At 52.1% G+C, this 14,559-nt stretch overlaps 2 protein-coding genes across 3 annotated transcripts; both read right to left on the bottom strand.

Annotated features, from left to right (window-relative positions):
- Positions 1-4,947: 4,947 nt before the first annotated feature.
- Positions 4,948-12,752, bottom strand: DDA1 (DET1 and DDB1 associated 1). 2 transcript variants are annotated; one of them, XM_062634386.1, is made up of 6 exons: positions 12,666-12,682; positions 9,780-9,987; positions 8,924-9,004; positions 8,437-8,488; positions 8,029-8,090; positions 4,948-7,077 (listed from the first exon to the last, which is right to left on the bottom strand). In XM_062634386.1, the coding sequence occupies exons 2-6, from the start codon at positions 9,861-9,863 to the stop codon at positions 6,967-6,969; spliced, it is 390 nt and encodes a 129-aa protein (XP_062490370.1). In that variant the 5' UTR covers positions 9,864-9,987; positions 12,666-12,682; the 3' UTR covers positions 4,948-6,966. The 2 variants fall into 2 exon arrangements, with proteins under 2 accessions (XP_062490370.1, XP_062490371.1); XM_062634387.1 differs by lacking the exon at positions 9,780-9,987 and having other exon boundaries at positions 12,666-12,752.
- Positions 12,753-13,078: 326 nt separating this feature from the next.
- On the bottom strand, positions 13,079-13,953 carry MRPL34 (mitochondrial ribosomal protein L34). Its single transcript, XM_062634361.1, has 2 exons — positions 13,876-13,953; positions 13,079-13,642 (listed from the first exon to the last, which is right to left on the bottom strand). The coding sequence occupies exons 1-2, from the start codon at positions 13,905-13,907 to the stop codon at positions 13,339-13,341; spliced, it is 336 nt and encodes a 111-aa protein (XP_062490345.1). The 5' UTR covers positions 13,908-13,953; the 3' UTR covers positions 13,079-13,338.
- Between the last annotated feature and the right edge of the window lie 606 nt (positions 13,954-14,559).

Here is a 14,559-nt window from a genome sequence, read left to right as displayed (position 1 = left end):
GGGGCTGCCCCATCACTGTGCCTGGTCCAGGCCTGGGCAGCCTCACAGCATCAGCGCATCCCTCTCTCCCTAAGGCCTGGGCTGTAGAAAACATCAGGTTGTTCCCCCCATCCTTGTTTCTCTCTCTACATGTCATGTATTAGTTGTGTTTGTCTTCAAATCAAGCCATTTTATACAGCAATAAGGGCAGAAGAGGGCAAAGGCTTTATCCACTGCTCCTGGGCTGTGGATGCTCTCCAGGTCCATAGGCTCCATCTCCCACATTGCCGGGGGCCAGCCCCTGGGAGCGCAAGGGGCACCCCAGCCACGTCCCCTCGCAGCAGCACAGGATGCAGGAGAGATTCCTGGAGCAGTTCCTGGGATCCTGGGGCGCAGTGAGGCTGGTACCAAGACAGCCATGCCCTGGAGAGTTAAAGCACAGCACGAGGAGAGAGCCCAGCCCGGCTGGGGGCACAGGTAACCCAATCCCCCCAGCCTCGGCTCAGCACCCTGCCTGCAGGACCCTGGGCACTGCAGAGCCCAAAGCTCAGCCCTTGCCTCCTGGTTCTCCACGTCACTGAGTGCTCAGGGCCAGCTCAGCTTTGCCCCCCTCAAACACACACGGGGCTTAAAGAGAGTTTCTTCAATCCCTCTTCCCTCCTGAGAGGAACAGTCCTGGCTCCATCTCTTTCCATCCGGCTTGCAAAGGGGAGGGCAGGGCCCTGCTGCCCCCAGGACCCCCCTGCCCAGGGCATTTTTAACCATTTCTCCCTATAATAAAGTATTTCTACAAGCAGGCACCCATCTGGGATCTCCCTCTTTGGGGCAGTCACTGTGCCAAGGAGGGAGGCGTTTGGATTGGTTTATTCCTTTCTGTGTTTTATTGTGTTGGGAATTTAACAGAACTGAAGGGGGTTATTTATTTCTTTTTAATTTATTTTGTCATATTTTTGTAAAACCTGCAGAAATGCAATAAAAATCTATTTCAACAAGCCTGAGGCCTTGGGCTCAGTTCTTGCCTGCAGCATCGATCTGCTGCTGGAGGGGAAGGGGACAGTAGGGATGCTGCCACCCAGCACAGTCTTCTAACACAGGGCAAAGCCCCCAGGCAGTGACACATGAGGAATGACCCAAGTTCTCACCCTCTAAATTCTGCCCATTTATTCTAGACAGTATCAATCATGGAAGAGATGAATATAAACGTAAACCCAATGGCCCTGACATTAAGCTAATGGTAGGTTCCCACCCTCCCAAGACGCAGCTTCCAGGAAAACCACCTTCTTGCAGCCCCACGAGACAGGAGCGTGTGGAAAAGAGGGAAATTTCTGTTGCAAAGCCAGGTTTGGAAGTGCCACAGATACTGTGTGGCAAAAAGTCAGGCTGGGAGGAATGGGCTGGAGGAGTTGAAGCAGTTGAAGGTGAGAGAAAGCTCCAAGCTGGGCTGTGCCATGCGGCTGCTTTCACTAAAAATACCCCATGAAGCTCAGTAACAGCACCTTGGACTGATTAATCACAAATGAACGCTTGGAAATGAGCACAACTCCAGCACAGACAAGGCAGTGACTCAGCTTTGACCATCCATTGAGGTCCCAGGCCACTTCTTAAAGGGATTTGTCTTCCCATAGCCCTACATCCCCAAAAAGAACACACTAGACACCTCATTCTGCTCCCCAGCCCCTCACCCCTTTCCACGCTCACCCCTATCAAAGCAGTCAAGAGGATTTGACCTGTTTGACTTACCTCCTATCATGACCCTCAAGAAAATCAAAGCACTTTGTGTGTTGAACAGCAACATGCCAGGGACTGCAGTGCTGCAATGGGAACAGTGACCCATCGTCCCAGGGATGTTTATGGAGCTGTTCGCAAGAAGGCAAAGTCAAATGTTCCTCTGAGTCACTAAATGAAGTTGGCTGTGGCCATGAAGGTGAGGAAATGAGAAGCGTAACAAATCACCACCATCACTGTGCACAAGGCAGCCATGAGTTGGTTTAGGGGAAGGAGCAGGAGAGCAGATGACCTACGGAAAACCCTGTCTCAACAGCAAGTGCTGGTCCCCAGTATGCCAGCTCCCCTGGTGTCATGTCACCCACGCACCCGGTTCCCTGGAGGTGGCCAGCCACCTTTTGCTGGATAGAAAAGAAAATCCTGATTGGAAATAGGGTCAAGATCTCCCCAGTGAACACTCCCTTCCAGGTTAACATCAGCAAAACGGGGAACTTCGCCATAAAAGTTAAAGCTCAAAAGCATCAAGAACTCTTTTTTAATTCCTAGAACCACCCAATTCTAACATCACACACAGAGTTCTTCAGGACTGGGGACACACTGGGACAGTTTTGCCTTTAGAAACAGAATCTCAGTGGTGTCAAAGAGAATTTGAAGGCTGGGGTTCCATTCCCTCACTTCAATTACACGCATGTTCTTCCCTGCAGGCCAGGTTCAGTCTTTTCAATATCTAGAAAATGTGTTTTTTCTTCCCAGTGGTGAAAGAGAGATGAGGTTCTAGCAATCCTTTGTCCCTGGCATTCAGCTCCCAAGATGACACACATCTATACAAACCACAACGCAGATGCCTGCAGAGGCGCTTCAGGACAAGCTCCACAAGCCAGCGCTGTGACATTCAGCACAGGTTGGACACAACCATTGGCTCCACACTAAGCTGGGAGCTGGCACAGTCCCTCTGCACAACCTGCTGACTCAGCCCTTCTGGGTGCTTACCAGCAGCAAAAACCCCACATGAGCTGCTAGACCAGACGTGGGGCTGCTCTCTCTCCTGGGAGGTCACAGGCATTGCAAACCTGCAGCAGAGACACACTGCAGTGCCAGCAGCACTGCCTGAAGGTCAGGCTGGGCTTAACCAAGGCCATAGTGCAATTCCCCCTCCTGGAGCACATTCTCCGTGCTGCTCCCAAAAATACCCTTCGCTGTTGTTGAGGTATCTCTAAAGAAAAGGATTTCCCACTCTGGTCCACATCAAATAGAACCCAAACCCCTGACAACAAGAGCTGAGCTGGAACTCCTCTGTTCATGGTCGGCATGTCACACAGTTCCTCTGCTGCCAGCTCGATGGCATTAATCTAGGAGATCAAAAGAGTTTTCTTATTCTAGATAGGCAAGTTGTCTTAAAAGAACTTAAAACCAGAAAATGAAGCTTGTGGTTCACAGACAAGCGAAGAAACAACAAGAGGTAATGCAGCTGGTAACTGCGGTGTTAAGAGACAATCCAAGCCTCCTGCTTAGTCTTTGCTCTTCAGGCCAGTATCAAGGAGCTCACCAAAACATCAAGCTTTGAAGTTAAACCTGGTCTGTAGAGTGTCCAGCATGTTCCAAACCTGCCTCATATGAAACAGCCCAAACCCTGACAACTGAGCTGCTGGTGAGGGGACAAAGCCCCTTTTCCCAGTGATCCCACTCCAAAGCCAACTTCCCACCCTTCCAAAGGCAGAGCTGTTATCTACCCGGACAACCACGCACATGGGAGCCCACAAACAGCTGGGCACATTGACCAGGATGACAGAAAATAGCACATGGGTTAAGTGTGGCCTTACGATTCATCACAACCTGAGCAACCAGCTCCCTACAGGCAGCGGCTGTGCAAGCCATGACCCCAAACCCTGCTGGTGCTTCATGTCTTGCCAAGGCTAAGGAAACAAGTTGTGGGTTTAAAATCAGACCTAACTTTGAAATGCAGCTAAGAAAACCTTCTGCCCACCTTAAATACTCCCGTGGTAAAGAGTTTAGACCCACGACAGCCTCAGTGTGGGCTGAGCTGCAGCATCAGGGGAGATCAGCAGCTCCCAGCCTGGATCTCCATCCTGCTGCTCACTGTTCTTTATAAGCACAGCTCTAGGAGCCAACCATCACCACAGACTCATCCCCTCAGCTGTGAGTTCACACACCACCTTCAAGCCTATCCTCCCTTTCACTGTTTTCCCATCTCCAACTCTGTGTTTTTGTTACTAGATCTCCCCTAAAAATGAAGAAGTGAGCGTGAGACAGCAAGAGTTTCCCCTAAAACACTTGAGTTTCCTTGCACAGCAGTACCCTGACATTAGAAAAAGGCAGTGCCAGACTTCTTGACAGTCTGAACTTACCCAGCAGGTTTCTAACTGCTCACAGGGGGCCGAGCTCCAGTGTTGTTTAACACAGGGCAGAGGCTTGAGAAGGGGACAGTCCTCAGGAAGGGGCAGCTCCTACAGGGAGGAACACTTCTGCTGTTAGGCTTTGGAGCAAAGAGGTGCTATTCAACTCAAAAAAATAAAAAAAAAAAGAACAGAATTCTGATTGCTGACAAGTATCTCAAGTTTTCATTTAAAAACCCAAACCTTTAGTATACATTGGTAACAGAAACAATAAAAATACCACTATGCAGATATAAAACCCCGAGGGTGGCTAAATATCAGTCACTTTATAACAACAGTTGGAATCAGAGGAGCTCAGTATTGTACACACAGTGTGGTCAGCAAACCCCCAGGGTTTGGGTTTGTCAACATTTGTTTGCGTTGGTTTCAATGCACTAAGGCACCAGGAAGTCACAGTTAGGCAAATGAGACCTTCCATGCAACATTCAAACCCAAGACACTTACCACGTACTAAACAGACAAGAATATAGGATCAAAGTGCAATAGCTGGAAGACAGCACTGGAGCCAGCAGCAGCCTGCAGGAGGAAGGGAGGGAGCTCTGGCTTCAGGTTGGATGAAGTTGGATCAGGTTGGATCCCAGCCTCAGTGCAGGGATCAGAAATCCACACCGCTTGTACACAGGCACCGATGCAACAAAACCAATACCCAACCGGCTGGACACTTAACAGTGCTCTGAGCCTTGTTCCTCCAGTGTTTCCCAACTGCTTGAAAAAGGCAACTTGCTTTTACCTCCTAAAACCACTGAAATATTGGCAAAGGTTCCCATAACCACCAAGACCAGTTGTAAAAGACACGGAGGGAACAAAGACGGGGGTTTACAACAGGAAGGAACTGCCAACTCTCTTTAATAGTACATCACTCTGGCTAGCAGAATAGTCAGCAAAGCTCAAACCTTGCTGGATCCACCACGAATTATACAGCATTTTACAACTTGAAAGCACTGTACAGACATTGCTGCAAGGCTGCAGCTCTCCAGCTTTGCTACACACACAGATTGGTCATACTTTATCATCAGCTGCACATTCGTTTCTTCCTCTGGTATCTCACAGCTCTTCAAAGGCTTCTTCAGCTTCAGCTTCACCCCATGAGGCAAGTGATCTTCAATGTCTTGCACTGTGCACAAAAGCACTTGCTGCCAGCATGGAGTCCTCTTGCCATCACCAGTAAATCATACAGAAACCCAAGTCTATTTTATCTTCACCAACACAGTTGGCATTTTCAACGACATTCCAGTAATTTGGAGGTTACTGCCATAGCAAAAAGGTTGGTTGGGGTTTGTTTTTGAGGCAGATACAAAGTTCTAAACTACCTGGTGTTAAGTTAAATTCATTCCATCAGAAACCTGGTGCCTAAAGGTACATCTAGAATTGCAATGTGAGCTGTGCCCTGCTCTTCCTAAGGGTCTGCCTTGCAACCTATGGTTGGCAGCAAGTTTCACTCCCTCCGCGTTCCCTGCGTTCCCAAACCTGAACACGTAGTGGCCCTGGGTTGAATGGGAATGCCATGGAGAAAGGGAGAGCAGAACCCCTCAAAGCTCCCAGCTGCTGCAGCCGCTCGGAATGAGGCTTGTCCAGGATCTCCAGAACAACATTCCTGTGATTTCGTGTTTAGGATTTGTTAACGAGGAAGAAAAAAACCCCCACAGCTACAAATGTGACAATTTCAACTAACACAGTGTGAAGTCAGCTTCTTATGTTAAAGCAGACAAGACATCATTACTAAGCTACACCTTTCCTGTCCCCTTCAGGTGACAATGCTCATTTCCTTTGAGTCTCTGAACCTCTGAATCCAGACAACTCACAGGCCTCCGGTTTGGCTCTTCTCGAAGAGTCAGGGAAGGGTTCCAGGCAACAGGCACTGAACTGTCTTGAGTCCAAGAGGAATTGGTCTTCACCAGAGACCATGGAAGCTCATGTTTTGACCAACTCCATTCTGCTATTGCAGCACAACACAACGTACCATTGTTCGGAGCTGGCAGTTGAACCAGAACTACATCCAGTTGCTGAGATGCTCCCAGACTTCTCCAGCCACAGGCTGCCTCCATCAGCCGCTGCTTACACACACTGGTGATCAAGTACTCAGCACAGTAGAAGAGTATCCTTTTATTCCAATGGAGAAGTTGCACAGATCAGTCCATCCAAGACCAAGAGAAGGTTAGAAAGTCAGAGCAACAAAAGCCACACACCTTTCACTTGAGTTCTCCATGTGCACTGATGCATGAGATAACGCGTGCCGCGGGAGGAGCGCAGCCCTTACACAACAGACCAGGATACAACTGATTGATCAAGTTGACAACACATTTGCTAAGATCAACATAACCCTGAAGGACACTCATGTAGATTGGTTGGGTTTTGTTTTAGTGCAGTGCCAGTTTCAGAATTTTGGAGGAAGAATGGTGAGGCCATACACTTATGGCTGGCCCGGACACATACAAAGAGGAGTTAAACCACTTGTAGTAGGTCAGTGGGTACGTAGAGAGCATGTATCTCTGGAGGGTTCTGTGATAACCCATGTCTCTTACCCAGGCTCCCATGGCTAGACCTGGGCAATAGGTAACAGATTCAAAACCTGCCAAAGTGACAGTGTTTTCAAAAGGAGGAACTAAGGTCCTACTACAGCATTTACTCCATTGTTCCACCTCCGCTCCATCAGGTTTACGGCATAAATAAAAAAATGGAGAGGACAAAAAAAAAAAAAAGAGAAAAAATAAATATGTTGGCTCCTGGGAAGTCAGAAGTGGTTTGGGCTGCACAGTGGAGGGGGGAGAGATGGGGCAAGGGGCAAATTTACACACTTGGAGACAAAACAGGAAGCGCCTGTAAAGTATGAGAGGAGGAAGTCAAGAGTTTAAGTGTCCTCATTCATGTCCTGGCTGTCTGTCCGAGCGATTTTCCGGGGTGGTGCTGAGTTCTCACCTTCTATTTCCACCTGCTCTTGATCTCTCTTCTTTGCTGCATTCTGTTTGGACAGAGAAAGGCACAGTGAAATTCCCCAGAGGCCAGGATTCGGCTGGGAATATCAGGAGAATGTTTCTAGAAGTTTTTGGCTGCAATGACCTGACACACTGGAGGAGCAAGCACTGAAGAGGGTTTTGCCCAAAGGCAAAAGATGCTGCTTCTACACTGTTCTTGACATCTGGGGGTGGGACTGACCCACCATTGATCTCAGCACCTTTTAGTTCTAGATCTCAAACGCTGCATAAAGCTGAGGAAGATCCTCTTTCCCACTGCTTTGAGCCAGTCCCTGAACACCTCGGAATCTCCCAAACCCTGTCACACACAAATCCTTTCTCTTTAGCTCCAAGATTCCTGATTATTTTACCTCTCCCCATGTTCTTCCACAGCCTCTGCTCTGGCTGTGATTGCACTCACTGCTTCCACATCTCCACTCCTATGTCATCCATCACCTTGCTCCCAGTACACCCAACACAGGTATCCCAGGTTCCCAGTCTCAAATGCTGGCTAAAGCAGATTTGTGTGCTGCTCATATGAGAGCTCAGATTTTGTACCCAAGGTACTTACACATCCTTGTGTGTTCAAGTTCTGCACAAGCTCATCTGCCTTCCTCTCACAGCCCTGCAAGCTAAGAGCAGCTTTACTCTCACCATAAAGCAGCCACAGAGGCACAGGGAGACCATCTGCCAAGGTCACAAAGGAAAACCGCAGTGAGAGGGAGCTGGAAGTGCAGGCTCCAAGTTCTAGACTAAACACTGAGTCAACATCCCTCACATTGGAAGGGAAGGAAAAGTTGTTTGGGGTTTTTAAGAACAGACAGAGCCACCCTGCACTATGCTCTTCCTGAAGCACAGCTTGCTCTTTTTTTTCATTAACTCTTCAATCTTGCGATGAATATTGAGCTCAATGAGCTCAAAGCAGCACATCAAGAATGCTGAAGGAGATACAAGCATACCTTTTTGTCCCACTGCTGATGTAAATAGCGCAAGAGGATATTTGTCTTTTCTGTTACTATGACTGCCAAGAAAAAGAGAGAGAAAAACCCAGGTCATGTCCAAGATCAGAGGCTCAGAGATTTATTCCATTTTAAAGATGACTTTTAAGACAGTGCAGTAATTGCCATGTTGCTTCCCATGGTCCTTCTTAATGAGAGGACAGCACGAAGGGACACCCATTGCTTCAGAAGCATCCAGAAGCACAAACCCAAGAACTGGACACACTCTGCTCATCACTGGCATGGTGGTTTCATAAATTATCATCTCATCTGAAGTTTAAACCAAGGGGGATTATGTGTACCCCAGGTTTGGAGTATTAGATCTGTAACAAGTTATTAAACCCCTCACAACTTTAGCAGGGCACTTACTTTGTTCAGATGGATATTCCCTCGTGGGAAGATAAACTGATGGTCTCCTATTCTGTAGAGGAATTACAACAGTTACAGGACAAAGACAGCAACAAGGTGGGGTTTTAAGGCAAGCACAGCTAAACAAACCAAAAGGCCCCTCTTCACCCAACAAGTGCACTGTGATATCCTGCCCTGGTTGTGGGACACTGTGAGGCTCCAGCTTTTTAACACCCACATAGAAAGGAGAAGGTCCAGTTTTTGACATGTTTTTCAGGACTCCTAAAGAGAAATAATACAAGCACCACAGATGTGGTCTGGCCGATGTAAGCCACATTCCTCACCAAAGCAAGCAGGAACTTTGCCTTGCCAAGCTCAGCTGATGAACTCTCAGCTGTGATCACACATGAGTTTTAAGAAACAAAAGCCTCACTGGGAGTTTCTTTTAGTCAAGCAGCCTTTGAGCCCCACAAGAAAACCTCCCCCCAAAGGATGTGGCAATACTTACTGATGCTTTACATACAGAATCCGCATGGAATCTGCTGAAGTTGCTTTTGTTGTAGACTGGTAATCCTTTCAAAAAATCTGCCTGGAAAGAAACAGGACACAAAGAAGCAGGTGAGGAAAGAATGTGATCACTGGCCTGAAGGAGCCACTCAGGTCACTCAGATAAAGAGCTGCAGGAACTGAAGGATGCTGCCAGGTCCCAGGTAGTGAGATGGGTCTTAGATACTGAAACCCACCCAAACTGCTTTCTTAAAACCAATCCCCAGCTTCCGCATTTCATACAGTCCCAGCCTGGTTTGGCCTGAAGGGACCTTAAGGCTCATCCAGTTCCAACCCCTGCCTCAGGCAGGGACCCCTTCCACTGGAGCAGCTTGCTCCAAGCCCCTGTGTCCAACCTGGCATTGAACACTGCCAGGGATGGGGCAGCCACAGATTCTCTGGCTCACTCTATCCCCAAAGTTGAGTAATTCAGTGAGAAAGCTGCTGATTCAGCCTCTTTTGGCAGGGACGTGTCCAACGGGGGGGAGCCTGGACACAGACACATCTGCACCACTGATGAGCAGTAATTTACCAGCACAAACCACAGCATCACACCAGAAACTGCCACAGCCACACCACTGCCTGGAGGCCTTGACCACCCCAAAACCAGCTGCTCTTTCACCTTCCCAGTTAACATTCTTTGTTATAGGCAAGGTTGGTTCCACAGAGCAATGAGAGCCTCCAAAGCCCAGTCCTTATCACAAGCTTATCAGCCCGGCTCCACTTCATTATCTTTTGGGAAGGATCCCACCCTGCACACATCAAGGCTCCTGGTACTTCCAAACCAAACTAACCCCAAGTTCTGCACTGCTGCTCACCCAGCCCAGCAGAGCTGTTTGCTGAACAGGAACCCTGCAGAGCCCTCTTGGTTTACTGAAGCCACAGCAGCACAGAACAGGCATTTCCTTCTCTGAAGTGAAACAGGAAGGTGAGAGCAGAATATTCTGGGGTCAAACAGAACTGAGCTTCAAAGTGTGGTGGAGCCCCTCTACTCACAGCAGAGACAAAGGATGATGGGAGAAATGTCTTGAAAAGAAAGAGAAGATGGGGAATAAATGTGAGATGAAGAGAGAGAAGCCCCAAAATGTTCCTTCTCAATCATTCAACCTGCATTAAAATGCTGCAAGATTCCAAGCCTGTTGCACTGAACACGGAAGGATTCTTCTCTAGGCCATGCATCCCCTTGTTCTGAAGCAGTTTGAAAAGGACAGTGAAGCAGCAGCTGAGAAATCATTTAATTTCAAGGTTAGAAGCAACCCAAAAATGCTGCCACAAAGCTGCCAGGGGGAAAGAGGCCGTTTTCACTTCACTCAAGTGAACCCTCCATTATGAGCCCTCCTTCTTCCATTCACATCCAAGAGGCATCATTGGCCAGACAAGAAAACATGATTCATACTTCTGGTTTTAACAACTCTCCTGACATTCCAGTTTCCACCCTCAACCTTTCCCATACACCTGAGTTTAGGAATAACCTTGAAGCTGGGTTCAAACAGGGAACTGCAGCTTTATCCTGCCCATCTTAACCCCCAACCTGCAGGTTCCCTAGGACAAAATCCATCTCCCACCAGCTCAGCACTTCCCACCTCTGTCCTGATGGGTTTTGCTGTTCCCACTTCCACTGAGAGTGAACTAGTTCCACGATCCTGGTGAGAAGGAGCTGTACAAACACCCTGTTACACCTCCAAGGATCTCACCTTCCTGGTGCAGAACATTGGTTCCAGCAGCCTCAACCAGAGCCAGGCACAGCCTTGATTGCTGCTCCTGCAGCAGAACCTGGTAACTCACTGGGTTTAGCACCATTTCAAAGAATGGGAAACAGCTGCTCTTATTTGAGAGCACGCAGCTTCAAGTACCCCTTCAATAAGCTACAGCTCACCCTAAGTTCCTCATGTTAAGCTATTGCTTATTTTCCAGCCAGGATTTGGTCCAGCAGAGCCCACATTTCCCTGGAAAGAGGCTGGATTCCAACTCTCTGCAGGGATTCCACACTGGAGTTTCCCAGGAGAGCGAGTTATGTCCTGTGAACACGGTTACAATTATCAACCCAAATGCAATTTAAATGGTGAATGTGGGGTTCCCCCCTCGCTGCCTCCAAAACTGCAGCAGGATCTCGAGCACACTCACAAGCAGGAAGGTTACAACATTCAACTCTTAACAGGTCCCTGGCTCTTGGCCACCACCTTTCCTGCGCTCAGCAACAGGGACACCAAAGTGACCAAGCAGATGAGGCTTCTCCAACCCAGCACATGGAGCACTCATCTCCAGTCCAGCTGAGGAGCACAACTAATCCTGCTGGATCCAATGCCCCACTCCCAGGAAGTGCCTGGACTCACATTCCTGCCCATTCAGAAGGAAACAATACTCCAAGTGCAATGATCTGTATCTGCTCCAAGGGTAGCAGGTAAATAAGCCCCAGGAGGTCACTGCTGTGTTCACAGCCCTGCGGGACACTGGGTCACACCTCCCATGAGAAAACACTCCCCAAGTGCCTCCTGCCACTCTTTAACCAAAGAAACTTCCTCCTGGCCAAGCTGCTGGAAGTGAAAGCCCAACACCAAACAAAGCAGATACCTCATGGCCTTTGAGGAAAGGCAAAGGCCCCCAACCCCCCCCCAAAACAAGTGTGATTTTGCAACCTCCAAGACAACACTGGTTCCTTCTACAACTGGGGAAGTGAAAGGTAGAGATGGGATGCAGCTACTGCATCACCTAGGGTCCTCGGCTTCCCAGGAGGGTGACAGTCCTCATCTAAAAGCAAAAAAGGTGGACAACCCACCCCACCATATTCTGTTCCCCATTCCCTGCTTTTGAAAGGAACTGCTCCAGAAGACAAGGCCCAACACAGAGAGGTTGAAACAAGCGCTCAGACCCAGCACAAGGCTTGTGGGTTAGAGAGAACCGATGATCACAGGCTTGGGAACAGCCACCTCAACTCTCAGCCGTGGTACATCGAGACCACAGGGCCTGCTCACATCCTGATCACTGAGCTCCTGGAGGGACACAAGGAAAACTTTCTCCCGTTGTTGCAAAGGGAAGGAAGGAGACTGGGAGCCTCTTGGCTACCGCAGCCTACCACCACCAGCTCAACAGCCTGCTGCTGCTGAGGGAGTACAGAAAGGTGTGAACCCCCTCCACAGGCCCCTCAGTGCGCAGCAGCCCTGGGGAGGGGGAGCCCCCACTGCTGCTCTCCAGACACCCCACACCCTGGCAGCCCCCCGGCCCTCAGCCCCAATCCCTGCGGGTGGGGAAGGCCCCACGGCCCGGAGGAGCCCTCGCCCCCGTGCCCCCCCGCAACCCTCAAGCACTCCCAGTGTGGAACCCCTTCACGCCCCCAGCTCAGGGCGTCCCTCCCCTCCTCACCCCCGCACGCCTGGGGGGGAACCCGCCACCCTGGGGTGCCTGCGGGTGGGGTACCCCCGGTCTCGGGCCATAGCAACCCCCGCACCCCGGCCCTCAGAGACGCGCAACACGCGGGCCTGGGGTGTCCCCGTCCCCGCAGCCCCAGCTCCCTCCCGCGCCGAGGCCCGGGGCACCGGAGGGTGCGGGCCCTGCGAGGGCCGGAGGCGGCCGCGGCCTCGCCGTGGCCGAGCTGGGCGGGGCGGGGCAGCGGAGCGCGGCCGGCGGCGATGCCGGGGCTCCCGGGGCAGCGCTCCCGGCACGGCAGCGGGAGGGGGCGCCGCCATTTCGGGGGGTGCAGCACCTACCATCTTCACCGCCGCTACCGTGAGAGCCGCACCTCGGCCCGCCCACCGCCCGCCGCTGCCCACCCCGCGCGCCGCGATTGGCCCGCGCCCCGCGGCGCTCGCGTCCTATTGGCCACCGCGCCTGTCACTCATCGCGTAGGGGTCAGCCGAGGCAGGAAACGCCCGCTCGGAGCCCGGGAGGGGGAAGGGTTGTGGCGCAGGGCGGCAGGACCCGGATGCAGCGCAGGGCGCGGGGCCCGCTGGGAAATGTAGTTCGTGCCCTTTCCCCGTGACCTTCGTTGGCGGAGGCACCGCTCATTAGGCGGTTCGTTAGCAGCGGCCACAAGGCAATTCCGCCCCTTCCACCCCAGAACCAGAGCCCCGATCATGTAATAACTCAGGGGAGCCGAACAGGCAGAGGCACTGCCATAAAGTTTTGCATTCAATTAGCTCTGGGCTTTAATGGCAGCTCGTGCTTTCAGCAGTTTCTCTCAATCACCCATACAAAGGGACACTAAGATTACAATTCATAGCACAGGCATTAAAACGAACACCCTCTGAGGCCTCCCCTCGAGCCAGCATGACTCCTCACACTCTCCCAACACACGACAGACACACATGCGCAGCCTCCCTCGGCACAGGTGCTCCACTCAGGTCACTCCACAGCTTCAGGCTTGCCCCGCAAGCAGAGCCCTCAGTGGCTCAGAGACTTCCTGCCCTTCAGCATGCGCCGCAGGATGACCTCGATGCCCGCCGGCGTGCTGATGCGCTTGATCCAGCCGTGGGTCCGTTTGCGCTTCCGGTTGTTGGGCTGATATTCGTTGCCTCGCGCTTTGGTGCGGATCTGCTGGTGGGTCCAGGGGGACACGGGGCCAGGGCTGATTCCTACCGGCTTGAAGAGAAGATGGCTCCTGAGGGGCAGCTCCAGGGACCCGCAGAGCACAGCGGCTGTGCGGAGCTGGACAGAGCCGGCCGCAGCGTGCTGCAAGAGGAGAAACCTTTGGGAACAGACAAAAGCACCATCAGAGGAGCGAGATGCGCGCCCGGCGCTGCCGCTGACGGGCCGATAACGGGACCTGTGGAGCAATGAGGGACGGGGCTGACCCTGCGGCGGGGGCTCGCGTCCCTCCCCAGCCCAGGGCGTGCTCCCGGAGGGGAACAGCACACCCGGGGCACGGCAACGCCGCTGCCCGCCCGCCCGCCCTCCCTCTCCTCTCCTCTCCCGGGTTACCTGCGGCCCACAGCGCGCCCCAACGCTGCCATGGCCGTCCACCCGCCACTGCCAACACCGCCCTGCCAACAACACCGCCCGCTATTGGCTCCCTCTACCCAGTCACGTGCAGCGTGCCGCAATGGCTGATGGGGCTTGTAGTCACGTTGCGGAGCCGCGCCGTTACCATGGCAGCGGCCGCCGGGATCGGCCTTGAGGAGCTCCGCGGCCTCGTCCCGGGCGCAAACGGAGCGAAGCCGCCTCTCGACGATCGTTTGTGCCTCGGCAGGGCGGTTCTGGGGCGGGAGGCTCAGGGCGCGGGGCACCCCTTCCATTGCGGCTGCCGCGGCCCTGAGGGGGTGTCCCCTGGTTACCCCACACCGCCGGGACAAGCAGCGTGGGGCTTGGGTGGGAGCCTGAAGAGGTTAAAGGGGCAGCGGGCTCCCCCCATCCCGTGTGCCCTAATGGGTGTGTATGCTCTGGGTTGTTGTGTCCCTGCCATAAACCAGCCTGTCGGGGTGAGGGGGTGTGATGGCAGCACCCCCAAAGCCACAGCTGTGCATACAAACCCAACGGACAGCCATGAGGCGATGGCTGTGCTCCTGGTCCGGCTGCTGTGAGCTGCACCTTCCTGCTGAGCACACCCGTGCTGAGCTTGGACACACTCGTGGCAACAAAAACGTCGTGGCACCGACACCCTTGTGA

Source organism: Pezoporus occidentalis, unplaced genomic scaffold (assembly GCF_034315485.1).
Source record: "Pezoporus occidentalis ecotype Australia unplaced genomic scaffold, CSIRO_AGI_Poc_V1 ctg424, whole genome shotgun sequence".
NCBI classification, from domain to species: domain Eukaryota; kingdom Metazoa; phylum Chordata; class Aves; order Psittaciformes; family Psittacidae; genus Pezoporus; species Pezoporus occidentalis.
This window is presented reverse-complemented; position numbering and strand designations above follow the sequence as displayed.